Raw genomic sequence first — 26,976 nt, 5'->3', positions numbered from 1 at the left:
CATAGCTGGGACAACCTAAGATCCAACAAGCTTTTACAATTATGTGGACACACCTGCTGAATTCACTGTGCTCACTTCACATAGCCCTTCTCATCTCCTGCCCTTTTCTCTGCAATGATTTGATGTGGAGAGATACCTACCAGTGAGGTGGATGAGGCCTTGCTCATCTGGGCCAAGACTCTGGCTTCTCCAAAGGCTGTAGCAAGAATCCACAGGACAGGAAAGAGCAATGGAAGGATGGGTAGGACACCATTCACCTGAAAAAAAATGGTAATCACCAGCAAGCACAGAGACAACAAGAAGTCAGATCTCTCACATGACATGGATAAAAAGCAATGGCAGGAAGGAAGGAGACTGCTTGCACCGGAAGCAGTGCAACACAGGGAGAAGCACAGGAGGGGAGACACACACACCCCCTTAGGGGTTTGTAATGAAGGAGGCCATGAATAAATCACACCAACTTGCAGCTGGTTTTCCTGCTGAATTTGGCATAAACTCTTACAAGTTTAAAGGCAAAGGATACCATATATATTATATACACACACACATCTATACATACATGGCAAGTGAGAGAAAGCAAACAACATAAAAGGCAATCTAGGAAGAATGGCCAGGGTAGAGCTGTTGTCCTGCTCCAGTGAGAGCTCCTGGATCCAGCATGCACAAGGGCGTGCATAGGATGCTGTCACAGGATGAAGCAAGTCGCTGAGGGAGGGAATCAGTCTCAGTGGTGCTCTGGGGAGGAGGTGTAGTGGAATTCACAGCTCTCCTTTACCTGTAGCTGAAGAAGAGTGTACTGCCAAGAAGCAATTCCAGGAGCTTTGAAAATGAAGCGCACAGCATTGGTGATCAGGAAGCCAGCCTGCAATTCAAACAGAGATGACAGCTAACTACTAGTACTTGTAGGGAAGGAGTTTTCACTGCCTTGTAACATTCTCAGCCCTGGGAAAGTCTGGAAGATACACTTGGTCTGCTGCTGCAGTTCCTCCCTCCACTCTTACAGCTAGATGGCTCAGCATCTTTGCTTCTCTGAACTACCCAAGATACACACAGAGTCAGCTGCATGAGTTAGGGCCTGGCCACAATTTCCTGTTGATGGCTGCAAATTCTTCACCTTTATTGACAAAACATGGCTATATTCAACAACAAAGGCTTGAAATGAGACCTACCAGTACAATAGGGACAGCATATTTCAGCATCACTGACTGTACAGTGAATCTCTCATTATCCAGGGCTGTCACTGGACGTGACAAAGCCATTTCCAGACACCACCTAAAAAATGGAAAACAGCTTGAGATTTCAGCAACCAAGACCCTAACCCTGCACTTTCCTCAGATATAAACCTCCTAGTAGACCTGATTAGAACACTGTGTTCACCTTATGCTACGAGGGGCAACCTTCAAAAGAGAAGCCAAGTTCTACAATAACAGCGTTACCCTTGCCATGCTAAATTTGCAGTGCTGTTGAGCAAACTCCCCAGGTCTCCTCACCCACTTAACAGGAAGGCTCCATCGCCCCAATGTGTACATTCAGATATCTGTATCTCCAGTTGACCAAAGGGTGTCATATTGCTGGTTACACCAAATGCATGAAATCTGTGACCTCCCTGCATTGTTCAAATTTCGTTGGAAAGTAATGAGCTGAACAGTAATACTTAGCATACATGTGGTTTTATATATTAGCCTAATCTACCAGTTAAGGAGGACAATTGAAGACAGACAGTAAGAGACTTCTAGCATTCCCAGGTAACAGAGAAGACACAGCACAGCATATTTGAAAATTCCTGTCCTGGACTGGTAAGTCTCATTCTTCGCCGACACAAGGCAGCAACAAGGACATAGACAAGCTGTGCAGGCATTGTGCACTGTATTTAACCCACCTGACATTATCAATTATTGGGGTCTTCAAAACACGGAAGAGACGATACAGCTGAGGGTTCTGAGGTCCCTTCTTCACTTCTCCCCTTGGGGAGGGTGGAGGTGAGAAAGGTGGAAACAGATCTCCTGGCTCCAGAACTATGTGCTCATCATCCTAGAAAAAAAGTCAGAGAGCCCAAAGGCTGCACAGTCGAGGCCTCGGTGGAATCCTGCTGCGAGGGACTGGAGGTTTAGTCCAGCAGGATCCCTCCCACTGCAAGTGACACAATACATGTTTGTCACAGTTCCCTCTCTCAGCTCTTCAAAAATTCATTAGCTAATCTAGCTAAAATGAAATGCTTGTGTTCAAGCACATCAGATTATTTCATTGGCATTTGGAGTGAAAGTTACGATAAAAACCAGCAAAGTTAAATTTCAAGCTTTAAAGTTTTTCCAGTCTTCTTCAAGCAGCAAAATCTTTGCATAGATCTTGTAATTGATTTGTTAATTTAATTCTAACCCAGATATTTTATATTACCTTCTTTTATAATAAATCAGTACTAAGGAGAAGGTCAAAGCAGACAAACTTTATTTCTCCACATAAAAAACAGTAGAGTTTTGTATGTCATATCATCCTACTGCATAGATTCACTCTACTTGTATTTGCAGCACATTACAATTCCCCCTTGACCTCGAAGAGATGGAAATATGGTGCTTTGGTATCACATTAGTGTCTCCTGTCCATTGGGTTTGGGAGTTCATAGAGAAGATGCAGTCTGTCTGATGAAGGACCATCCTTGACTGAACTGGAATTTCAAACTATTTGCAAGGTCAGAAGAAATCAAACACTCTAATAATCTGTACACTGGGAATTAAGAGCATTAGCAAGAAAATCCTGGGAAATATATTGTTACAGGCCAGGGAAATAAGGCAGGCAAGTTACCTTAATCCCTCTCAGAGAGGCAAATGACTCCTGGCCTGGCCTCAAAGCAATGACATCTCCTTCCACTAACAGGCTCACAGGCAGGTTGACAAGATGACCATCCCTGTAGGCCCAATGAAGGGACCAGGATGGGGCATAAGGCATGTGAAGGTCAGGGTACATGGAGTCTGGCCACTTCACCTCTTTGCCAAGTGTATCTGAAAGCACAAAGTGTGAAAGAATTAAGTGATAACAATTCTGGAGGGGCCAATCATACATTGATTTACATCCTGTAGTGGCTATAGGTCCTCCAGTACTAAGCTCAGTCCATTCCCATGATCTTTTATCATCTCTCTCTTTCTCCTTGATGGCTTTTCCCCTCTCTCTCCACTCTGTATTAACAACTAAACATAGTCATTTTATAACCTTAAATACATACTTGTACCATGGAAAAGCTAAAGGCTGTCCTTAGAACTGCCACACTGAAATGAACTGCCTCCTCAGGTTCAAAAGCCCCCATTGAGACGATGCTCACGCACAGCAATTTATTTCCTTCTGTTCTATGTTGTGGTACAACCCCACGTATTCTTCTCTCATCATCTGCTGCAAGGCAGATATTTTTGTAAGATACTGAGGATTCGAATTACTCCAAAGCACAGACATAACAGACGCCTACCTGATAACACACAGATTGGAAGCACATGGCCACATGACAGCTCAAAATAACTATCCTACAGGACAGGCATAAGTAGGAGACAATTCTCACAGCCTGTTTCTATGTAACACAGGGGAAAGCTAGTAAGCTCAATTAGTAACGTATGTGATCAGGTTTGGAGAAAAATCCAATGGAAGGAAAACACAAATGCAAATGAGAGACAGACGAATAAGACCTCACCATTTATCTTATAAATGATTGTCTGAAGTCTCCTCTCCACCTCTCTGCACTTCAGCCTCTCTTGACGCCCGATCATGAAGAGATCCAAGAGGAGAAGGAGGAAGAGTGCCAGTGCATTAACTATCTCAGCACCTTGGCTTTACATAGCAAAACAGAAGAAAGCAGAAAGCAGATGAGGTTTGAGTAAATGAGCAGAACACACTGCCAGCCACCCACAGAGATAAATGCACACCTGCTCAGTTGTTTATTCCTACATCCCACAGACTTATGGCTAAAAAAGAAAAGCAGGGGAGCTACGATCACACTTCTTTAGAATAATGCCACCAGACAAGTCTGAAAGGATCCGTCTCAATTAAAAAATACCCTTACAAATATGGTTAAGGCATGCTATGGTGCATGCGACAGCACAGTAACTTCTCCTATGAGCCACTAACTTCCCCAGTTTCAAAATCCTTCCTAACTATGATAATGCCTTAGGATTTTTCAAGATCTAGGAACGCTGTAGAAAAAAAATCCCAGTCTCGCCATAGGACACTCTATGAGTCTATAAGCAGTAGAATTAAGTTGGCTTAAGTTTTATGAAAGCGACTGATAGGGACAGAATTACCAGTATGAGTATGCTAATGTCTAGATGTCTAGACAGAATGAGGGACAACACTGTTATGTCAGCCACACACAGTGTTGAGACGATATAAAACTACCACCTTGCTTCAGTTAACCAGCATAGGATGTTTTGCTTACCTCCCCTGTGGCTGGCTCCCATAGCAGCACAGCAGCAACAGCACTGCCAGAAGCATCAAAGATGCACCAGGCCAGTGGAAACAGGAGCAACGGTTACCATGGTACAGAAAACTGCTCCTCCACACCTCCTACAAAAGGAGAGCAGCAGACAGTCAGCATTCATGAGATACAGAGCCAGATGTTTGAAAAAGCAGAGTGAGAAAGGGTGAAAGCAGCAGTTGACACTCCAGGGTGAACACAACTTTGTAAAACTCCTGAAAATGATACAGAGCATCCCAGATCAGTTATGCGAATGCTACAGCACTAACGGTTGCTCAGCTGGCGAGTCTGGGTGAACACTCTCTGCTTTACTCTTGCTTGGAAGAATGAAAAGGCTTCTGTGCCAGGCTGCCCCATTGTCACTAACCCAGAGAGGAACACTTTTAAGTACTGTGCATAAACACTAGCACCTTGTACTCAACACACATGCCAGACAAACATGGTGGACAAGGGGAGACTGTTGAGCTTCACAGCTTTCTCTCCACCTGATATGGACCCCCCATAGTGGCTCTTGAAGACCTTAGATCCTTCTGAGGTGAAGCTAAGCTCCTGTAGAGCTCCAGCATCCAGGAGAGAAGTGCTGAGTGAAACATACCCTTAGGTAATTCCTTGCTTTGGTCCCAAGGACTTTAGCAGTTCTACACCCAGACACTCTGCAGCAGCAGCCTGGGAGGGAGTGCAGGCAACTTTTGTTTCATCTTCAGCTTTAATTTGAGAAGTGGAGACTTAGTGCCCAACCTTGTGCTGTTTGGTGCCTCACCTTCCATGAAGTCACTTTTTTCCGTTCCTTCTGATGCCCCTCCAGCAGCGCTGACAACTGGTCTCTCAGGATCGTGAGGGCTTTCTTTGTGGTAAGGCCCAAACTTGAGGTCATCTCATCCTGAGGTGCCAGAAAAACAAATTGTTTAGTGTTTTCCTATTTTCTTTTTAGGCTTTTTCCTGGCGGCTGACTGAGCACCCTACCGTGAATGCCCTGCACTCATCATCACCAGTCTGATTCTCCATTTTCCTAAAATTATCTTCCCTCCTGTGACTGCTTTAGACTGCTGGCTGGAATTACAGCACCTAGATAATATCAGGTAAACAAACCAGTCCTGACTGTGCTGGATAAATACTTTATCAAAGCACAATACCAAGTCATTTCTGCGAAACTAGATTCTAATCAGCAGAGGCTGCGGACAATACAAAAAGAGGCTGCTCAGCTCTGAGGTTATGCAGGCTTGAACTGGTATCAGCTTGTAGAGACAACAGAACACAGTTCTGGTGGAATTTTAATGATACAGGATGGATTTTTCTAACAGTAATAACAACTAAGTAGTAGAATATCTGCAATTCCAATAATATCTAATATCTGTTCGTTACTAATTTTTGGTTACAAATCCTGCCTATGTGGCTACTTTGACACAGAAACCCCCAGTTTTAAGTGCTAGGCAATGCATCGGTTCAGGCAGAGACACGACTCCAGCATCAACTCCTCCTTTTACAAAACAAAGCACTGCAGATTTAAGTGCTGAATTGTGTGAACATACAGCGCTATGGCAGCACACAGAGTCCAGACCACTGCTCCCCCGCTCTTCAGCAAAGAGGCAGCAGCCTGAAAGGACACAAACCAAGAGCATGCCATCTGATTCTGATAACAAGAAAGTGGAGTAAACGCTTGTATTTCTGGGGCAAGAACACAAGCACTTACCTTCCTTTCAAATCACAGAGACTGCTGTGAGGTACTGTGGGTACCAGATCACTGAAAGTGAATCAACAAGGAAAAGCAGGCAGGTGGCCATGAGAGGGCTACAGCAGATATCATGGTACTGGTCAATAAAAGTTCTCATTTGCATTTCATGTTTTAATACAAACACCCTGAGGGTGTATGGCGCATAGGATATCCTGCACATTAGAAATACTCAGGTGTATCAAACTGTTTACAGAGTACAGAACTCCTGAACACAAAGCAGGCAGGAAGCTTCCCCCTCCAGTCCCCACCAGTGTGACACACAGCCCAGTAAATACAGCTCAGGCAGGAGCTGCAGCTCTTCCTGCTATTGCAGTCACAAGTTCTTCCCAGCCCTGCCAAATCCACCGTGGTCTCAAACTGCAGCAGCTCTGCTCTTCAGGAGCTGCATGCACGCACCCAGTTCTGCAAGTGCAGCTCAACTATGATCTGCACTTTTCTTCCTGTTCCTTAACTGAGTGGTTTCGTGATGAACATTTACCAGAAACTAATCTCGGACTTCAGACTCATTTGCACTGATGGTCCAATCCAAAACTGTAATGTAAGCATCAAGGAATAGCAGATAGACACTCTTAAACTACCATCTACCACACACACACTCCCCACCTATCAGGGACAATTTGAAACAGCAAATTCTGGCCAGGCAGAGTCTAGCAATGCTGCTTTAGCTGCACTTTTACAGAACTAAAAATAATCCTGCTGTAGTTTTCATTCTGTGTCAGTTTTAGGAATAGAGGAAGCAGTTCTGTGTTGTTCTTGGAAGCAGCCCAGGTAACATCAGCACAGGACTAAACATAGGAGTCTTCTCAAAGACTCCCAGAGGAGAAGATGGGAGGCAGCGTAGCTGGCAACAGACATGCTACTGCACCACAGAAGTGCCTGCGAGCAACACGGAGCAAGTGACACAATAAGGTTTCTCTTTCCGTTGACTCCTGGCTGTTTGGGGCATAGCAAGCACCCACTAAAACACTAATCCTCTCCAACACAGGGAAAGCAGACAGGTAAATAAAAGACACAGAATGGAAGGCAGCAATAATAAGAGGGACTTCGAAAAGCAAAGTCTGCTTAGACACCGAGCTGGTTCCAATGGATACATCAAGAACTACAGAAGAAATGAGAGGAAAGCTGCAGTTAATGCCAACATCTGCCGACAGAGACTGTCTGGAAAGAGAAACTGCCACATCACAGCAGGCAGCGAGCAGAAAAAGGCAGCAAATCCAGAGGTAATCAAAAAGGTTCCTGAAATACTTGCACACCTGCTCCAGTCTTTACACAGGAGTTACTGTTTTGCCGTAGTATCAGTCAAGGTAAGGGCAGCCACAAAGGAAGGTGGCTGTAGCAGGTGAGAAAGAACAAGTGCAGAGTGTGGCAGGGCTGGGGAGGAAGACCAGCAGGAAGGGCAGGGATTGTTAAACACCCATCCTGACACTTAAAACATGGAGTATTTGACAAAGCAGGCAGAGCCAGCCTGGTAAACAAACACTGTAATAATGTGAGTGAGAGGCTGCCTGCAGTGACTCAGATAACCTACTGCGGGTGAGCATCAAGGGAAAGTGCTCGGAACCCAGGTATGAAAGGGACAGGCGAGAAGAGCCACCCTGAGCTCCTGGCAAGGGGCAGCTGTAAGTTTTCACAACAAGAACTGCCCTGCTAAGTCATCAACTGCTAATGAGGTATTTTTCAAATGCCCTAAAGTAAACCTTTCTATACGGCAAACCTAGGTGCTCTTAAGCTGTCCCCGAGGGATCTTTCCAGCCTTTCATCAGCTGCAAGTGCTCTTCCTGCCACAAAACAGGAGGTGAGCACCCCAGGGTGAAGAAGCCATTCACCAGAGGTGTCAGTTCATTAATATAAACCTCAACATTCACATCTTTGGTTCGAAAGTTGCATTCAAAGAGTAATCCACCAATTTTCAGGTCAAAACAAAAACAGCAAGACACCTTCCCACACAGCTGCCTTAGCATAGGGCTTCCTCTGAAGAACAAAAAAACCCAAAAACAAAAACAAAAACAAAAAAACCAACCAAACAAACAAAAAAGACAGTAAATTCCAGGTTATGGTGAAAGCAAACCCCTGATGGCTATCAGGAGGCATTTTAAAAGGCTATACTTTCCTTTTGCCCATGCCTAAAGGGAAAATGTCCTGAGGAGAAAATGAGCAGTTGCTTCCTCCTTTGCCCCGAGAGGCTGGAGACCACAGGAGCCTCTAAGTGCACTTACAGCTCCTCTGGAGCTGACCCCTGCCCTGGCTATCACAGCCTTAGTCCGAGAGGCATGACTGAAGCCAGGTAAACACAAGATGATTGCAACCTTCTGCCTTGCAGACGATAATGCATCTCTCTTAAGAGTTGTAATCTGCAGGATGGCTGTTAAGGAAAAAGCACACAGTGCCAGAGATTTTTTTGTACATGTGATTTCAATTTCTAGACGGAATGAATGCGCTGAGGTGTGGACTGGACAGGAAGATGAAAAGATGCGTGAATGGGCTCCTCTTTTCTCCACTTTCAGTAAATATCCTAAATGTTAAATTACTGCTTAGCTTGCCTGCAAACATCAGGGAAAGGGAACTTGAGCTAGACCTAGCAAATGCCCAGGTTTAGGAGCTGGTTTGGCTCTTCAGGAAGGAGGCAAGAAGCAACTCAGAGCCAGGAGACGGGGAGCCACAGAATCAGTAGACTTTTCTTTGCCTTTTCCTCTCAGCTGGCCCTCCATAGTTTGACAGGGGGAAATTAGTTGGCAAATACTCAATGATCCAGGAGCATGTTTAAATCTGTAGCTTTGTCTGGCTCACAGCAAAAAGGTTTCCTTTACCTTCCTCATGGATTGCAGGAGCGTTTTCAGATTGATAGGTAGGAAAAGAGGGGTTATCTTCTGATTTTTCCTCCCACAATGTGAAGTTGTTCCTGGGCACCACCACCTAGTCATGTCTGCTTCCCGCAGCCCACCTTCATCCTCACACAAAATCACCACTGGTTCCTGATCTGTCCTCCTAAAATTCCCATCCTGTTCTTTTACACATAGAACCAGTCAAGAATATCTTAAAAGTTTATCAGCTATTCTCACACTCTCTGCTATTCGATGAAAGATAGAGGGCTTGCTCCTTCCTTCAAGAGGAGCAAACAAGCAGAGGTCAGAATATATACATGTAAGAAATGGACACAAAATATTAGTATAATTAAGCTCTCTTATATTTTCATACAGCCATTACACATCCATAGTAGCATATTTATTTGTTGTACCAGTACATGTTGATATAATATGTGGTGATGTATCACGTGCTAAACATTTTTTTAAATTATACTGGAGCACAAATATATTCTTTGCTTTACAGAATTCACCCTTCCAACTGCTTCTGTAGACACTTAAGTTGATTCAACTGAGCAAAGTGGGTTGAATCATCCTCTGTCCTCTGTGAATTCAGTCTCTTGCAGAATAAGGGCTTCCCACCAAGACTGCTGTACTGCCTTACAAAGATTGTTTAAACAAATAAGCGAATAGAAAACAGAAGATTTGCTAGAACCTTCAATTTTCATAGACTGCAGTTCCACCCCTTTGATTCACAGTGGTATGGAAAACCCCTGCGAAGCAGCTGTCAGATTGTTTCCCTTTCCAGGCTGCACACACTAGGCCCCTTTTTTAACACTTCTACTCAATTGCTTTTCAGATTTAAACAGTTGGAGGCGGGAAACTGGGCAGCAGAATGTTCTTCCTTTTTCTGAAAGCTATTTTGCATTCCTTAGCAGAAACAAGAAGGCAGTTTTGAATTTAACAATGACATTTTGCAGGCTATTAATCTACTTCAGGGATTACACCTCCTGAAATGTAAGCATTATTCACAGTTTCAAAAACACACGAGCAGGAGTAACTCCACCAAATCTATTTGCATTTAGTACTGTAAGTCAGATTCTTGCTTAGGATAAGGCACAATATCACCCACAGTGGCGGTTTTTGGGTCTCATCAGAGAGGATGGCAGACATCATACAACAGCAGCATGCAATTTCTTGGGGCAACGTTTCTTACATCAGGCTAGTGCTAGAGAGGGATTTATTCTTGTTCTAAAGCAAATCATACATCAGTATGCTACAGCTCTGCCCAACTGCAGCTGCTGAGTTAGTGCTCAGACTGCCTGAAATGGCATATCCATGCTACAGAATGATACAGATGTAGCCAGCAAAGCCAATGTATAGGCCACTCTGGGCAAAAGTTTCCCTTTACTACCTACATCTTTGGTCCCGATTATGCTTTTTGTCTTTCTTCATACTCACCTAGTTACTTTCCAAAAGACACCTGATCCCTGACTCCTAGCAGGAGTGCTTCTCTAGTGACCCAGGCTACATGAAGCCTCCACCCTGACACATTACTACTCCACAGGATGATCTTTTGATTAAGACTCTGGACTAACCATCAGGACAGCTGGATTCTGTTCTTCCTTCTGCCACAGATTTTTGCATGACAGTATGAAAATAGGATGCTCCTCTGCACCTTAGTTTCTCATCTCTATAGTGGGACTACCAACTCCCTACCAACTGTAGGCGTTGTGAAGATTATAACATTCACCAACCCACCTAAACACTACTGGAAAGCACAGAAAAAAGAAATACCTGTTGATAAATGCATGATTCAGGCAGCTCCATCAAGCAGATCACAGCTTTGTGGGGATCACTGCCTTTAAAACTGGACATGCTGGCAAAGGTACCAGAAGGCACAACGAACACAACTATTAAACTTGGTTTAAATGCCACCTGACATGAGCTTGGCAGCCACAGCTTAGCTGTTGGTGGTCTCAAATCAAATGAAACAAGCAAAGTCTTCAGCACAGCAGTGCCCAAATTAATGGACAGAGCAATAGTCAGCAACTGTCTCCTTCCTGCATCTGCAGCAACAGTATGAAAGGCAGCCCAGACCTCCCCCTGCCCCTGGACAAAAGAGCCCCCACAGTTTGGTAACTGGGTGCCTGCAGAGTCGCCAGTGTGGATGCTGGCTTCGAGGCTCCCTGCAGCTCATCACTAACAGGGCCCGCAGACTTACACTGCAAAGAGACACAGCTGCAGGAGCACAGATCTCTGAGAGATCTGGCCAAAGCAATGCTAATCAGCCGTCTGAATCCTCACTGCATTTTGGTGTGAACGGAGTCCATTTTAATCCAAACAATGACATTCACACTTCATGCCCTCTGTAAAGCACAGAGTAAGATGCCAACAGGCACGATCAACCTTTCCACATGGGTAATGCAAAGCCCAGTGCTTTGCTTCTCCCTCAGCTAGTAGCAGCTCAGCAGCAGAGAAAGAGGCGACCGCTCCCCAGGTAACAGCCCAGTTTTGAATTGTACATTCCCCAGTCTGTCTCTTCAGTCCTGTTTGCCGCAGCAAATCCCCAACCATAGTTACCTGCCCCACTAGGCTGATGGCAGGATGAGGCAGTGTTTATGCAGTGCTTTGAAGCTTACCTGTACTATGCAATTATCAAGCTTTAATTACTGTAGTATACCCAGTTACAGTATTCCTCCAAGTTCAGAGAGCAGTTAGGGGTCCATATTAATTCTGGCTTCAAGACGTAGCATACTGCTTTATGCCAATGCAGAGCTTACTCCAGAGGATGCTAATACCCTCCCAGAGGCCAGCAATGCTCAGTAGTCCACAGAACTTCAGCACATCTTTCATTCCCTCCGTAAGTTTTCTTCCCATCCCCACTTCTTTATCTGAAGACTTGGGGGACTAAAACTACAATACAGCCTAGGAGGTGCACTGCAAGACATTTCAAAGGGATAAGGAGGCTCAACAGCTACAGATCAAAGCACACAGAAGAAAAAGACAAATTTAAGTCATGAGGCAGAGGGGCAGCAAAGCAGGAGTCAGTAGCTAAAATCATGTTTGGCCCCTCCTGTTGGTTCTAGGGTTAAGTCTGCAGCTTAAAACAGAGCTGCTTCCCCCATCACCTCCAACACCAAGCCATTCCCTAGCTAAAATCATCATTCACTGCTTCATGTCCTGCCATAACCTCTTTCCCCAAAAACTCAAAGCTCTTCATGCACCATCACATCAGGCAGGATGCAGGCTGGGGAGGGAGAGAGGGAAAGCCATTTTGAATTTAAATGTTAAGGGAGAGAAACTTACTTTGCGGTATTTGCCTTGGTGGGGGATCCAGAGATCGGCCTGCTTGAAGAGCATCTGGGTTAAATTCCTGCGCCACTTTCCCAGAAACTTGCACTGCTGCTGCCCTCCAAAAATGAGAGAGCAAAGAGGGAGAGAGAGCAAGACTGTGCAGAGCCCAGCGCTGCAGAGAATGAGACAGAAGCAGCAGAGTGAAGCACCAGTCTGCTGATTAATTCAGCCTGTTTCCAGTCACACTGCAGATCCAGCAAGGAGGCGGTGGATGGGGGTGGGGATGAGGGATAGAAAGGGAAAAAAAAAAGGCAGAGAGAGAAGAAAGTTTGCCCAGGATAGCACCAGATGCCTGTAAGAATGGTTCATTCATCAGATGGAGCCAATGCAGCCAGAATCTCTGGGTTCCCTGCCTGTAGAGATGCATATGCATGCACAGTAAGGGTTGATGCTGACAGACAGGGGTCTGTGGAAAAGCAGATGGCAAATTAGACAGAACAAAGTGCTATAAAACATACTACAGGGGAAGGAACACCTGAGCAGGCAAGGAAAAAGACTAGATTGAGACAGAGAGACCCAGCAATACTAACTCCCTTACATAAATCTAGGAGAGTCTTCCAGATTACTCCACAGCTTTGCATTCAAGCTCAATTTAAAAATATAAGCATTTGTTATTTTAAAAAGTTGACATAGCTACAGGTCCAGTCTGAAGTGTTCCCTCCCTCTTCTCTTGTTGACAGAGAAAGCAGCAAAAGCCCCTCTCAGCATCCAATATTCATACATCCTGAGCCACACAATCTAAACCAAAAGGTGCACATAAACTCTTCACAGCCATGCACCATGCCTGGGGCTCCCCATTTACTGACACCTGGGCACAGAGAAGGCAAAGGATTAGTGTAGACAGGGAAGGGCTGGGTAGAACAACAGGTATGGGGATAAAAAGGCCTTTGGAGGTGAAGAAGGAATGAGTCTTCTCTCTCATTCTCATCTTTTATAGGAATGCTTCTTTCTCATTGTTGGAAGGAAGCACCTTTATAAGTGGGTTTTTATATAGCTCCTACTTCAGTGCTGTCCTAATTCTGTCTGGGGCTTCCCAGTTCTGCAGAGCAATCACTAAACCAATTACTTTCATTCCATATAGAAAGGGGTAAAGAACTGGCCCAGCCAAGAACCACGTCAACAGCTTGCCAAGGATTACAGCCAGTTGGTATAGAATGGAACAGACACGCACTGGAAAGGCTTCCAGTCTCAGCATATCACGTAGCTTTAAAGACCATGTACAGGTGTCAGGATTCGCCTACCATCCCTAGCCAAGCTCTTCACTTCCTTTCCTTCCCTGAGATTCAGATGCCTAGTCACAGCCCGTACTCTGTGTTTAAGGCCAGAAGTGCAGAGATTAAGAGGTCTCAGTATTGACAGTAAGCCCAACACAGGCTAGATCTAAGACAACTTCTGAAAGAACTAGTTATCACCTCTGTGTCAGCACTGAGTTTCACATTAGTATGTAATCTCACAAAGCTCTTAAAGCCAAAGTTGAAGGGAAGCAGACACTGCATTTAATGTCACTTCAGGAGAAAGCGGGGGAGAAAGAGGCAAGACATCCTTCATCCTTCTGTAGGGCATTTTGTTACCTAGACAACAATTTTCAACCGCAGAGAGGAACAAAATGTCCTAATGGCACAATTTTTCTTTCCTTCCTCTTCTCCTGCTAAGAAACTACTCACCTACTCACTTCAACACAAAGAAAAAAAGTAAGAAGAAAAAAGAAAGGATCAACAACACCAACATGGGGTTAGAATGGACAAACCGTCACACAACATACATGTATCAGCCCCTTCCTATCTTAGTGCTTGTTGAGCTGTTTCCCATGGCTCTGCACCTTCTGGAGACTTAAATGAATGTGAATAAAACAACTTGCTGGTGACAGTGCAATACCAGGAATCACCCTTGTGCTTCATGCAGTTAAGAGGTCCCAACACAACTTTCTTCCAGCTCTGAAACTCCAGGTTTAGTCATGAACACAAATGGAAATGGATCAAATTGCCTCTTCTTGTTTATCCCACTGTTGAGAGACCTTGCTCTAAAATGTTTTGTGTAGGGCAGTAATTTGTACTATGTAGCTTCCTTCTGATATCAGCTGGTATTATAAATTGCATCTGGACGTGCATTTGTGCATTAAATAACAGAATGAAAGAGCAGAAGCTGTAAACTTGAGATCTGAAGATAAAACTGTGGGTTGAAATAAAGGCTGAGTATAAAGGCAGGGACTGAGACCCATACAAAAACTGTAGCATAGATGAAAGATGCCTGCAGAAAAAGGATCAATGTGAAAAAGCCCTTGGAAGAAGAGCTGAGGTTTTAGAGAACAGCAGGGAATAAAAACAGAGATACGGTTACTGGCAAGATGAGAAGAGGCAAAGGACTTGGGCTACTTTTCAGTCCAAAGGTAGGACTGCAGCTCTTGTTAGGCATCCTGGAACAAGATAGCTCAGGACCAACAGTGCTGTAGCTGTAGCAATGTGGAGTACAGCACAGGCTCCCTGAATACATTTCCGGGCTCTGGCCAGGAGGCATGGTGCTGTATCCAGGCTGCAGCAATTACACTGGCATAATACAGGTCAGTTGTTATTGGTAAGTGTGGTATGGATGATGTCAATAATTTTTAATAGATGGTGTTGCTGCAAATATGGCCTATGTCTAAAGTAACTCAAACTCAGGAGCCTAACGCTGTCCTGTTGCAATCAATGCTGCTGTCTGTCTTGGTATATGCTGAGTGGCTCTTGGAGCAGAGATTCTGGCACCTTTCACAAGTATTAAATTCACTTCAGAAATACACAGAAAATTAAAAAGTCAGGAGAAGAGGGGAAAGAACAAGATATCAGCACATTTAATTTAAGAAGGTTTTGGCACTGCTCCTAAAATACTCTCTGCCTTTCTCTGCAGTGTCTGGCTTCTGGCAAAAATTGGAAGGCGGACTACATTACACCTGACAAACTCTGATCCTCAGCCATTTCTGACAACAGAATTGTATTAGCTGACTGGAGCCAGAGGACAAGTCTCTCATCTTCTGAGTGACAGATGTCTGTGCTGCAGCAGTGCTCTGAGCACATCTTCTGTTCCAGGACTACTAACTCTTCATCGCACACATATATTAGAGCAAAGAGATTGATTTCAACTAGATTTAGGACTGATGTTTTCACCTGGGTTCATTTTATTTTTAGCATTTCAAAAGAAACCTAGCACATCAAATTTACTATTGAGGTTACATAGCAGGTTAATTTGTTCCCTTATCAGCATATATGCGTCCAAGTTCTTCACCTGGGAAAGGAACATGGATTCCACCTTAAAGGGGATGAAACAAGGATCTGCAGTATTAAAAAAAAAATAGGAGCAAACTCCTTAACACCAAATAATATACTGCTAACAAGAATAAAACCATGGTCCTTCCTCAGAATCCAAACAAAGTTGTAAAATGCAGCTGTATGTATCAATGTTTTTTTTAAATTCCTATTGAAGAGTGTAATGATCTCTTGCCTTCACTTTTAATCCCCATTCACAAAGGAGGGAGAAAAAACTTCAGTAAGTCAGGAGAGGAGACTAGGACTTCAGAACACCACGATTCCCCCCGTAATCTCCTTGTGCAGGACACTTTCCTAATAGGCCTTTTAAAGGTTTATTACAATACTGTCCACACTGCTGCCTGTCCAGGCTCTTGATATGCTCTTCCTGCATTGCACAATGAAGAATGTCATATAAGAAAGAGAGAGATTGTCCTGGTTTCGGCTGGGATAGAGTTAATTTTCTTCCTAGTAGCTGGTATAGTGCGGTGCTTTGGATTTTAGTATGAGAATGATGTTGATAACACGCTGATGTTTTGGCTGTCGCTAAGCGGTATTTACATTGGTCAAGGACCTTTTTTTTTTTTTTTTTTTTCTCCCCAGCTTCCCATGCTCTGCCAGGTGCCCAAGAAATGGGAGGGGGCACAGCCAGGATAGTTGATCCAAACTGACCAAAGAGCTATTCCATACCATATGATGTCATGCCCAGTATATAAACTGGGGGAGTTGGCCGGGGGGTTGCGATCGCTGCTCGGGGACTGGCTGGGCGTCGGTCGGCGGGTGGTGAGCGGTTCTATAATTTTATTTTATTTTATTAATTTTTTTTCCTTTCCCTTTTCTTTCCCTCCCTTGGGTTTTGTTCCTCTTTCTCTCTCTCATTGTATTCCTTCTCATTATAATTCATTATTATTATTATTATTTTGTTCCAATTATTAAACTGTTCTTATCTCAACCCACGAGTTTTCTTACTTTTGCTCTTCCGATTCTCTCCCCCATCCCACCGGGGGGGAGTGAGAGAGCGGCTGTGTGGTGCTTAGTTGCCAGCTGGGGCTAAACCACGACAGAGATGAACCAAAGAGAGTGACCTACAGTGAAAGTGTCCCCACTGTGCTCTGCCGTGGCTGCAGCAATGCCAGTGTTTGTGCTCTCAGATGCTACACAGAACACACCCCTGTACAGAATGGTAATTGCGTCATGTCTTAAAATGATCAATACCAGATTAGCCCATGATGTCATTAACAAGAGAATAAATAGATAATTATCCTCACTGGAATGTTACCTCCATAGTAATACAGCAATTTGATATAAAACAACATAGTTCAAACACATCCTCCAAGCATACCAGCAGCAAGAGGTTCAGACATGAGTAAACCCAGACCTTCCTGGTCTAGCACACTACAGAAATTAAAACCTAGCAAATAAGAAGTCTAGTAGGCAAGTGCAAGAGCTGATGTGAAAAACTGAGTACCTCTTAAGTCACTTACACTGCTGTAGTAATCTTTTAGAGCAGTTCTCACTCTAGGTGATTAGTCTTTGCACTAATGAATAAAACCACTTCTTGATGCTGGAAGCACTGTAAACAAAACAGCAAGAAAGGGATGCACGCAAAATAACAGAGACAGCAAACGATCTGGCAGACAAAGCTTACAGTGTGGTGGAGAGAGGGACACCAAAAAGGAAAGCGAAGAATGTTCTATTACCAGAGTCGGCTGACAGCTTGGCATGTATAATGTTCACCACTGGTCTCAAACTACCTGTCCCATTTCTGATTGGGATCCAGAATTAGAACCAGTTCACTTTTTTGAGTGAGACGTACATTTAATACTCAGGTGGCTGCTGACACATGCCTAAAACATAAGTGACCAGCAGACTACTCACTGAAGTGATCAAAATCATTTTACTTTTGGGAAGTAGTAACATGTGCCAAGTTTACAGTCTCCTGTCAGCCACAGCAGATACATCTTTTTAGCTTCTATAGCAGCTATTCATTAAAATCTCTCCCTCTTCCTTTTCCTTTGAAGCTCAAAGCATGGCAAGATAGCAAGAGACAGGTTGCCTCTCCATACAATATCTAGACTTATCTGGCACCTTCTAAACCAGATCTAGAAATACTATCCTGCAGCACTCCCTAGAAAGACATGCAATTGCCCAAGAAATACATACACTAATAATCAGTAAAACTGGACTCAGATGATTTCATCACCTTAGTTTATTTAAAAAACCTTCTCACTGAATTCAGCCTCTCAAATAAAGCCAAGCTAAGTGTCCAGGGGACTGAAGCCCTATGTTAAAGCTCAAGAAAGACAGAGCATATGTGACAGCATATACTTCACCTATATTGTTCCATCATGGTGCCTCAGTCCCAGCCTGCAAAGGACTTACCTACTGATACAAGCAAGTACATCCCTAGGAATGTGAAGGTGACAGAACTCTCAACTTTAATAATAACCACGGATTATACCACCACATAATAATGCCAAATGGTGAGTCTTGACCCAAAAAGGATTCAACATGTAAGCTGGGCATGACCCTTATCACAAAACCTACCTGACACTTCTCCTTGAGGTCCATGGCTATGCAGTTCTGTAAGCATGTCCAGCAAAAGGGAATTGCTCCTCAGGGGAGAATGTCTCCTAGGTACAGATGAGCTTGGCTACACTTATCACATCACCATCTGTGGAAACAGAAGGGGAAGCAGTCAGTCTCCCCATATCACTCCCCTTTAGGACAAGAAAGTGACTGAATTCACAAAATTCAAACGACAGGATTGGTCTTTAAAAGAAGGGGAACTGGGGAGCTGAAAGTGCTTCTAATAGTACAGCAACCCTCCCCTTACTCAGAACTGATCCCATTAGCTTAACTCCCCCCAAAAACTGGCAGCAGTAGATGCATTAAGTTCCCTGCAGCTCAGAGTAAGAGTATTATTGCAGCCCCGACACACTTTTGGGCAAGCCTCCAAAAAAAGCTGACAAGGTGCTGGATTCCGCCAGGTGTTGGAGCATGCTGTCACCCACGGCTATTTGTCTTGCTATTCTTATCTACCAGGAGCTTTGTCCAGCTAATCTCTAATGGAGCTTGCAGTAATGATTCTTCCATTCGCTAAACAACACAACCAGTCTTTGACAAGGGCTGAGCATGTATCTGACCACCATTAAGTAGGCCAGAAGTCATAAAAACAATTCCAGATTACCAGGGAACTAGGCCTTTTTTTTTTCTTTTTTTTTTTTGGCAAAACTGGGACTGTAACAGAATTGAGGTAGGAAGCAGCTCTGGAACTCACATCCTTCTTCTAGCCCATGATGTCCCATGGCACAAATTTGTTCTGCTTCCACATATGCAAAATGCCTTTTCTGGTCAAAACAAAGGATCTGTGTACGTTGCTTCAGAGGATTCTCTTGTATATAAACAGAATGAGATATTATAAGATTCTGCTATGATTGGTCTTGGGAAAGTCTTTTTGTTGGTTAGTAACTCTTGGTTCTATTTTTTAATACCATACACAAATTCAGGGCTTGGACATATACTTCTCATAAATCCAAACAAACAAGGAAGCAGCTAGATCTGCAAATCAATCCAAACCACCCACTCATCTCCTAGATATGACAGGACTGGCTTTTGCCAGCTGGGATTTACTACCCTGGTCTATACCATACTGCCTTCTTCAAAGAAGAAGGATTCTGGAGATCCCATCCTAGTGGCAGTCACCTACAGCATTACTCTCCATGATGCTACATCATTTCAAGGAAAACAAAAGGCATCCAAAGCTTACTCAGAAAGCCACTGCTGCCCCACACCGAAGAGTTAGATGTCAGTATTTCCTCTTACGCAGGCAAGTCCTGCACCCACGTTCTCAGAAGCAGCAAGCATTCAGTATTCAGACTGCTGGTTATCAAAAGAACTGCTTGCAGTACAGCAACCAGCACCTGCAAGTGCCATTTTTTGGCTGCCGGCTGGCTGGCATGAGCCACAAGTCTGGACTCTGCCCTACTTTTCTGTTCTATGACCCTTGTCAATGTGTACACACCAAGGGAATGAAGCTATTTTCAGTCACTTCATATCCCTGCCAGGCCAATTAGCAATTGCAAAGAGAGGACCAAACAAAGTTACTGGGGCTGGGAGTGGGAAGGAGGAAAATGTACTTTTGTATGCTTGCACACAGCAGCTTAGAGCCTCAGTATCTTGCCTTTAACTTAAGAGTGACTTCAATGTAAGGGAAGGCAAGAGGAGATGATTTTAAGGAGAAAATGATCACTAACAATAAAAGGGCTAAGAAATAAATCCATGATTCTTCTTTTTACTCCCCTCCGACAGAAGATTTATTAGTAGATCTACTGAAGGATTTATGTATCATGCTCTCACTCGTTCAAACAAAAGTTAAGTGCCCAAATTTCTCTCTGGATCTGGACTTCAAAAGCATAATTACCCATGACACAACTGGGTAACTGGGAAGCCAAAGTCACAAAAGCAGAACAAGAAAAAACATCCTGGACTGTCTGTGCTAATCCCATGGAGCCTGTATCATTAGCAGCAGTGGGTGGCTCTGGCTGGAGGGCAGGGGGCCATGCAGGGAGGCAGCTGGGCAGGAGGCAGGATTTGCTGCACTGTCGTGAGTGACATTCTGTTTGAGGCAGCAAACTGAAATGTGATCCTGAACACAAAACATGCCATTCCTTAAAGTTCAAGGCACATCATCCGCATGCTTAGGAACACCACCCTGAAGTCCTTCAGTGCTAGGAAGCAGGATTCACAACAAGGGTGTTACAAAGATGAAATATTGGTTGGAAAGAGTGAATACTCCCTATCTAGAGAAATTCAAAAGCTGTTATAATGAGCAATATAACAAGAGCTTGGAAAAGTAATCAGTGGCGCATGCAGCACTGCTTCATCATCATACGTGCCCAGGGCTTCTCCAAAATTTGAAAAACTGACCTGAAACCCAGAAGCAGTTCACATCCCCAATTTAAGGTGCCAACAATGGTCAGATTGTAGACATTTCACACAAAGCAAGAAGCCAAGTCTTTCCTGTGCCAATCTGGATATACAATACAAGCAGGATGTTTCATTTTTCAAAGTGGAACTATACTTTAAAAAGGGTTTTCATTTAGAACCAAGAATTCCAAACACAGTTACTTCTAGATAGGTTGGGATATCTTGGTCTTAGGACAACTGAAGCAAAAAGCAAAGACAGGCTACAATGAGAAACCATTTTTTCTCAATTTCTGCACCAGGATTGGCACTGGAGCCACATAAAATGTGATTTGTGTGCTTTCTTTCAAATGCATAATTTATCAAAATAAAAAGTCTGCAAGAATATTGCAAGAATTATGTCATACCAACTAAAAACCTCATATGCATTACAGAGGTCTTGCAAACACTCAAAGAACAGCTTCACACAATGAGGAGCTGAAGCAGTTCATGAATTCTGTAAGCAACGTGCAGATCTGCAGAGGTATGCATTCATCCACTCCATCCCCAACAAGGTCCTTTTGTGCTCCCCTCCCAGACTCTTCTGTTTCAGGGACTCCTGTAATTCCCACCACCAGACACGTGTCTCTCCATCACCCCTACCCAACAGCAGGGACTGGACACACTCTGGACCCATCCTAAGAGTGTATTTCCTCCACACAAAAGTATCTGCCTTCCTCTGTCCTCCCTATTCTTATCTCTTTCTGTCTGCCCAGGCAATTAGTCACTCATGCTGTCGACATGTTAAACTCTGCCAGACAGCAAGACAGAAATTAAGTGGGACTGCTTTGCTGGAACATGTTAGTCGGCGTCACGTATTCAGCCGCAGACAATCTGAGATGCCCAAAGCTGTGGTTGCTCTAATCAGACACCAGAGACTCCAAATGGAGCCAGTTTACCCCTTTCACTTTCCCAGCACACTCCATCCTCCTCAGGATTCTAATGCCTAGAGCAGTCTGTGAAACTTGGAAATGGTTGGATGTGGCGTTCAAGTATCATCATGCTGCATTCAGCCTGAGAAATACTTCCAAATCATTAGGCAGAGTGAAACCCAACGCAGAGCCCACCAAATAACTCAAACCAATGCATATATCACTAACAGCAAGCTAACATTCTGGAAATCCTGTATGCCGAACTTGGCCAATAGTTAGCCCATGGCTATGCAGAGAGGTCTGCAATGAATGTTAGAATATCTTTATTTTATATTTACAAGAATGAATGAGTTTGGTGCTCGGGTTGCTATGTGTATCTGATACCCAGATCTTTTCAAATCTGAAAAATACATTCTCATCACCCCAAACTCATTTCTGTTGGAAGTGCCCTGAGCGAACAGTAAGTCTTGTAGCTTGATCTGAGTATCGACAAGTGTTTGAAACATCCTTCTGAGCAGCAGAAGCAGAGCTTTACAAGGGTCCATTCAAACTTTTGTTTATCTAATCATCTTTCGAATAACAGTCTTATGCAGTCAGTGTATTTATATAGGTAATAACCACTGTGCTTTCAGATCCTCCTTCAAAATCTAAGGATTTCAAAGCACGACAACTTACCAAACTTCACAACATCAGTATGAGGTATCAGTGTTGAATTTAATAAGAAACTATACAGCATGATACTTTACGCCCAGAGCCTAGAAAACAACTAGAAAAGCAGAAAGATCAGATAACTATACAACCTATAGATACCTGGAAAGAAAAATGTGTTTCTGAAGCTGCAAGTCTTTCGGGAGACAAATAAATCAACCTAATGATACTGTTTTCCCTAAAGTGTTCAATCACTGATGCTTTCAGTTATTTACTGAAAATTCACAACATAGATTATTCTATGAAAAATGATGGGGAGTCTGAACATTTCTTGCTGCCAAAAGTGAATTCCTCAAGAACAGAAGCCTGATCTATCACTGAGAATAGAAACACGGGGGAACAGATAATAACCAAAAAAGCAGCTGCCTTGGAGAAAATGGCTTAGATTAGACCTGATTGTTTTGCTATCAGCAGAACCATACGGTTTTCCTACTCATAAGTAGCTGATGTCTGCCTGATAATTTGCAACATGGGGACATTTGCTGATATATGGGCTTCCAAAGGTGCATCAAGTGATAGTGTCAATTGCTTTGAGATCCATTGAGAGCACAGAATAATTACAGCAAGGGAGCTGGCAGCCACACTTCTTGGCTTCGGTATCTGCTTGTGAAAAAACTTGTCAAAATTTGGGCCAGCTAAACATTCTCCGCCTCAGTAATCCTAGATTATAGATAGGGATATGCATATCTGCTTCAGAGAGAAACTGTGAAGTAAATTTTTTAGTATCTGTAAAGTAAGTGAGATCTTCTGAACTAATGTTGTATACATGCTTAGTATTATCAACTCAGTAGTAGTCAAATATCTCATTTGTGCATGGCTGTGAAGAATCAGGAGTGTATTTCACACAGGCTCCACTTCCCTTGCCAATTGACAGGAATTAGAGAGAGAGATCTATTCTACCTTGAATCAGGAACAGGATTAAACTTGAAATTAACTTAAAAATTGTCTTCCAACTGACAAGTGTGTCTTTTGGGGGTGAAATTAGTTTTTGTTTAAACCTTACTTGCTGAGAGTTTTCTAGTAAAAAATATCTCTAACTCCTTCCTTCTTTCTTCAGCACAGGACTTGCACATTAGACTTGTTCAAAAGACAGTGGTGGCTTAAAATGAAAGCTGAGCAACAAGAAGGGAGGAGTAGGAAATAGCTTTGGCACACTTGTCAGAGTCAGAACATCGGTTTACTTGCAAGATTAAGATAGGTAAAACAAGATGCTGCACAATCGAAAGAACACATTTATTTTTTGTTTTAATTTTTTTTTTCTGGTGAGTTGAGAAATAATTGATGGATATGATCAAAAGAAAGATTAAATTAGTTTAGTATACCTTCCTGTTTCCACAGGGGCCGATACCGTTTCAAATTGAGGTATAGTAAATCTGAAAGACCTTTGCTGTGTTCATTTTTCCTTACTTGGTTAAAAAAAAAGAATGTTTGGGAATTAAAGGATTGCTTTATCTTTTCTGCTTCAGGTACTCTAAGCCTGCCACAGAAAGACACAGCATGTATTCAGTCTGGATCAAAGTGAAAAATGCAACAAAAGGCACAATTCTGAAAGCTGTAAGGGTCCCTCCAGCTTCTGCAGAGCAATGAGACATCATCTGCTTTGTGGCACAATGCCTTGAATGACAACTAAAACATTTGACAGCAAATGTATGGAAGAATTCACTGCAAAAGTGACAGCTGTCATTCATCATCATGATATTGGTTATTATGGCAACCAGGATTGTATAACTACCTCCATTTAAAAAAAATAATCCTGAAATGATAGAAAACCACAAAAAGGCAGCAGCCAAAAATAAAATAAAAAAGCCTGTGCTGTATTTATAGGACCTTCTAGCAAATCAATTTTTGCTGACGTACACTGACTCACAGATAAAAGTGCAGCTTTTTATCTTAATTCCAGTTTATAAATAAGGGTGCTATATGCATAGTTTATAGTAAATCTAGGCAAAAACACTCTTACACCAGTGTTTGCCATTTGAACATATTTAACAAATGTCATGCCGATGGGAGGGTGTTTTCTGGGAGGTCCCCAAAGCAGGCCCAGCACCTGAAGGCTATTAACAAGATCAAGCTCATACATTCATTCAAAGCAAAGCACAGCCCTTACGTAGAAAAGACACTGATCAGTTCACATAGTAGATTGTGTATTTTGCTATTCTCACAACAAGCTCCATGAAAGTTTTATGATGAACATTTGTATGATGAACTGTGTTTAGAAACAGGGCAGTGAGCTGACTCACTCTACTGTGAAAGGAAAACAGAGAAGCTCTCTGCAGCTCCTTAAGAACTTGTCTCCACTTTTCACTCAAGAGCATTCCAGACAGAGATCTAAAGTGCCCTATTTAGTGTACAAATGGTCCCATACATTATCACAGATGTTAACCCAACCGACCCAAAAGCAAACCCTGCTCCCTGCAGGCCTGGGTGCAGGACAATGCTGCCCAAGCCTGGGCAGCACTCTCTTTTTGGCCAGCTCTACAGAAGGGCTTGTGTTTTGGCCAATCCCCCGTGGCCCCTGGCCCTGCTCCTGGCCAGTCCCACCCACCCACAGGGTATATAAACCCTCACAGCCCACACTTTTTTCAGGGCTGTCTTTCTGCCTGGAGCAGCTTGGTCTCTGGAGTGTTTGCTGTGGCTTCTAGCAGCTAGTTTGGGTAGGACTCTAACAGAAACAAGGGTGGCCTCAAAGATACAGAGACTTAAACAGTTAGAGCTGTAATATGAAGATTAGAGGAAGGAGGTTTGTTTTCTTGGTTCCACTTGCAATAGCAATATTGATTTGGTTTGTGACCTAGGCTAAAAGGACTAATATCTTAATCTTCTCATCAGATAAAAAATGTTGGCAATGTGTTTATTTGAAAGGTCATGGTTAAGAAGAATATTATGCAAAGTGTTTTGATTTGCTTGAGTAAAAGACAAAGAAATATAAAGCACTATTCTAAAGAACAAAAGATACCTTGCATAAAGCCAGCATAGTGTAGCTATTTATATGTATGCCTGTATTAAGCAGCCTTCTTAGAAAGTAAATCTAGTTTGCTTGCTAGGTTATTCAAATTTTGCTGTATTTGAGCAAGCCCTGTAGTTTAATGCAGTACAGTAGCTGTTAAGTAACAATTTGTTTATACAGAAACTTGCATTTCTAAGGAACCTCAAGTGTTTCATAGAGATCATGCACTACTATACCATTGTATCTCATCGTGTATAAGCTGTCTGTTCAACTAGGAACTTTATTCTACAATTGCTGGGGGAAATAATAGGATTTTAGACAAGCATGCCATAGCAGTTTCCTTTTCTCAGACAATGTGAAAATACCTACTGCTTAGTAGCTGTCTTGGGAACATGGATGGGTGCTTAGGCTCATCTGCTGCTGTCTTGGTAACTTTTAAGACCGATAAGACTAACTTAAACTCCTCTGTGGCACAAGCTGTCCCGTGATAACTCAGTGAGTCTTAAATATGTAACTAAAACACTATCCACTGCTGTCTGTAGGTTTTCCCTTCCTCTCTAGCTATCTTTTGGGTAGATAGTATAATCTAAGACAAACTTTGTGTGCTTTATGTAATGGGATTTTTAGGCCTTTTCTTGTCAATAATGGTTCTTATCGATAAATCAGTTATCCTTATAGGAGAAAGCTCCCAAACAACAGACAAACAGCAGTAATGTAATCCAAGAACTCCAAAACCCATGGATAGCAGCTTTTGGAAATAAAACAAGTGGACATCTGAGGCAAAATGAAGTGTGCTGTGAACTTCCGCTGATCAAAACACTGCGATGAGGTAGGAGCAGGAGTGAAGCAAAATGAAACAAGTGGCTCATTCGAGGCTGCTATCCAAGCTTGTAAGGGATCTAAGTAAACTTGTTGAGGCATTTAAGTCAGAATGGGGGATCATGCCTAAAACCCTTAGGCAGAATACAAAACTGCAGCTGCACCAAGGGCACCCGCAGCTGCTGGAACACCCTGCTTTGGTCTGCGCTACCGGGGGCTCGGCCTGGGCCCCCCCGCCTCGCTCGGGGCTGAGGGACCCGCCGAGGCCGGTGCCCGGCGGGGGATGCTCTGCGGCGCTGCGAGGCGGAGTCTGTCCCTCAGCTGTGGGAGAAGCCCCGCCGGGTGTGCTGAGACGCTAACACGTGTGGGAGCGCCTTTTTTGGGGTGTTTTTTAATTTCCTCTCCCTCATAAGCCGCTAGGTAACGCTCCGGCGAGGTGCCAAGGGAGGGTGTCTGAGAGGAATGGTGCTGCGCGGGAACCCTGGCCCGAGGGACGGAGGGCAGCGCGGCGGGACCGCCGCCGGCTCTGCCTCGGGCCTCCCCCGCCATGGCGGGCAGCCCCCGGCCGAGGTGGGGACGCCGCTGAGGGAGCGGCGGGCCCTCCCGGCCCGGCTCCCCGACGGGACGGAGCCCGGCCACGCCCCGCCGCCGCTCGGCCCGTACTCACCAGCCGCGCCGGCCAGTCTCGGCGGGGGAGCCGCTCGCCCGCCGGGCCTCCCCCCGCGCCGCCGGGGCCGCCATCAGGGTCACTGGCAAGCGGGACGCCACGGCGCTGGGGACCCGCGGTGGCGCTTCGGGACGGCCTCAAGAAGCTGGTGTCTGGTTGGTGGGATCCCGCACGGTCACCCGTACGCCGCGCGGTGATTGGCTTGGCCAGGGTGGCGCGCGAAGCCGAGCATCCGCCCTGGCGGCAGGTCGGGGCTAGCCCTGAGGGGAGCCTGAGCGGGCTGGGCGCCGTGAGGAGCGGCGGCTCAGCCCCGGCGGCAGCCCTGAGGAGGACGGCGAGCAGAGCGGCGATCCCTCTGGCCCCGCGGCTGCCGAGAT

At 44.2% G+C, this 26,976-nt stretch overlaps 1 protein-coding gene across 3 annotated transcripts in view; it reads right to left on the bottom strand.

Annotated features, from left to right (window-relative positions):
• Nucleotides 1-26,746, bottom strand: part of TMEM94 (transmembrane protein 94) — a 54,362-nt gene extending 27,616 nt beyond the window's left edge. For all 3 annotated transcript variants that reach the window (XM_072881278.1, XM_072881279.1, XM_072881280.1), the window contains exons 1-10: nt 26,600-26,746; nt 18,169-18,295; nt 5,214-5,333; nt 4,415-4,542; nt 3,674-3,810; nt 2,800-2,996; nt 1,880-2,031; nt 1,170-1,272; nt 776-862; nt 141-257 (exon numbers count right to left, since the gene is read on the bottom strand). In XM_072881278.1, the coding sequence (XP_072737379.1) occupies nt 141-257; nt 776-862; nt 1,170-1,272; nt 1,880-2,031; nt 2,800-2,996; nt 3,674-3,810; nt 4,415-4,542; nt 5,214-5,333; nt 18,169-18,192 (1,065 nt within the window). In that variant the 5' untranslated portion in view covers nt 18,193-18,295; nt 26,600-26,746. The remainder of the gene's footprint in view (nt 1-140; nt 258-775; nt 863-1,169; nt 1,273-1,879; nt 2,032-2,799; nt 2,997-3,673; nt 3,811-4,414; nt 4,543-5,213; nt 5,334-18,168; nt 18,296-26,599) is intronic.
• Between the last annotated feature and the right edge of the window lie 230 nt (nt 26,747-26,976).

This window comes from Ciconia boyciana, chromosome 16 (genome assembly GCF_034638445.1).
Source record: "Ciconia boyciana chromosome 16, ASM3463844v1, whole genome shotgun sequence".
In the NCBI taxonomy this organism is placed as follows: domain Eukaryota; kingdom Metazoa; phylum Chordata; class Aves; order Ciconiiformes; family Ciconiidae; genus Ciconia; species Ciconia boyciana.
This window is presented reverse-complemented; position numbering and strand designations above follow the sequence as displayed.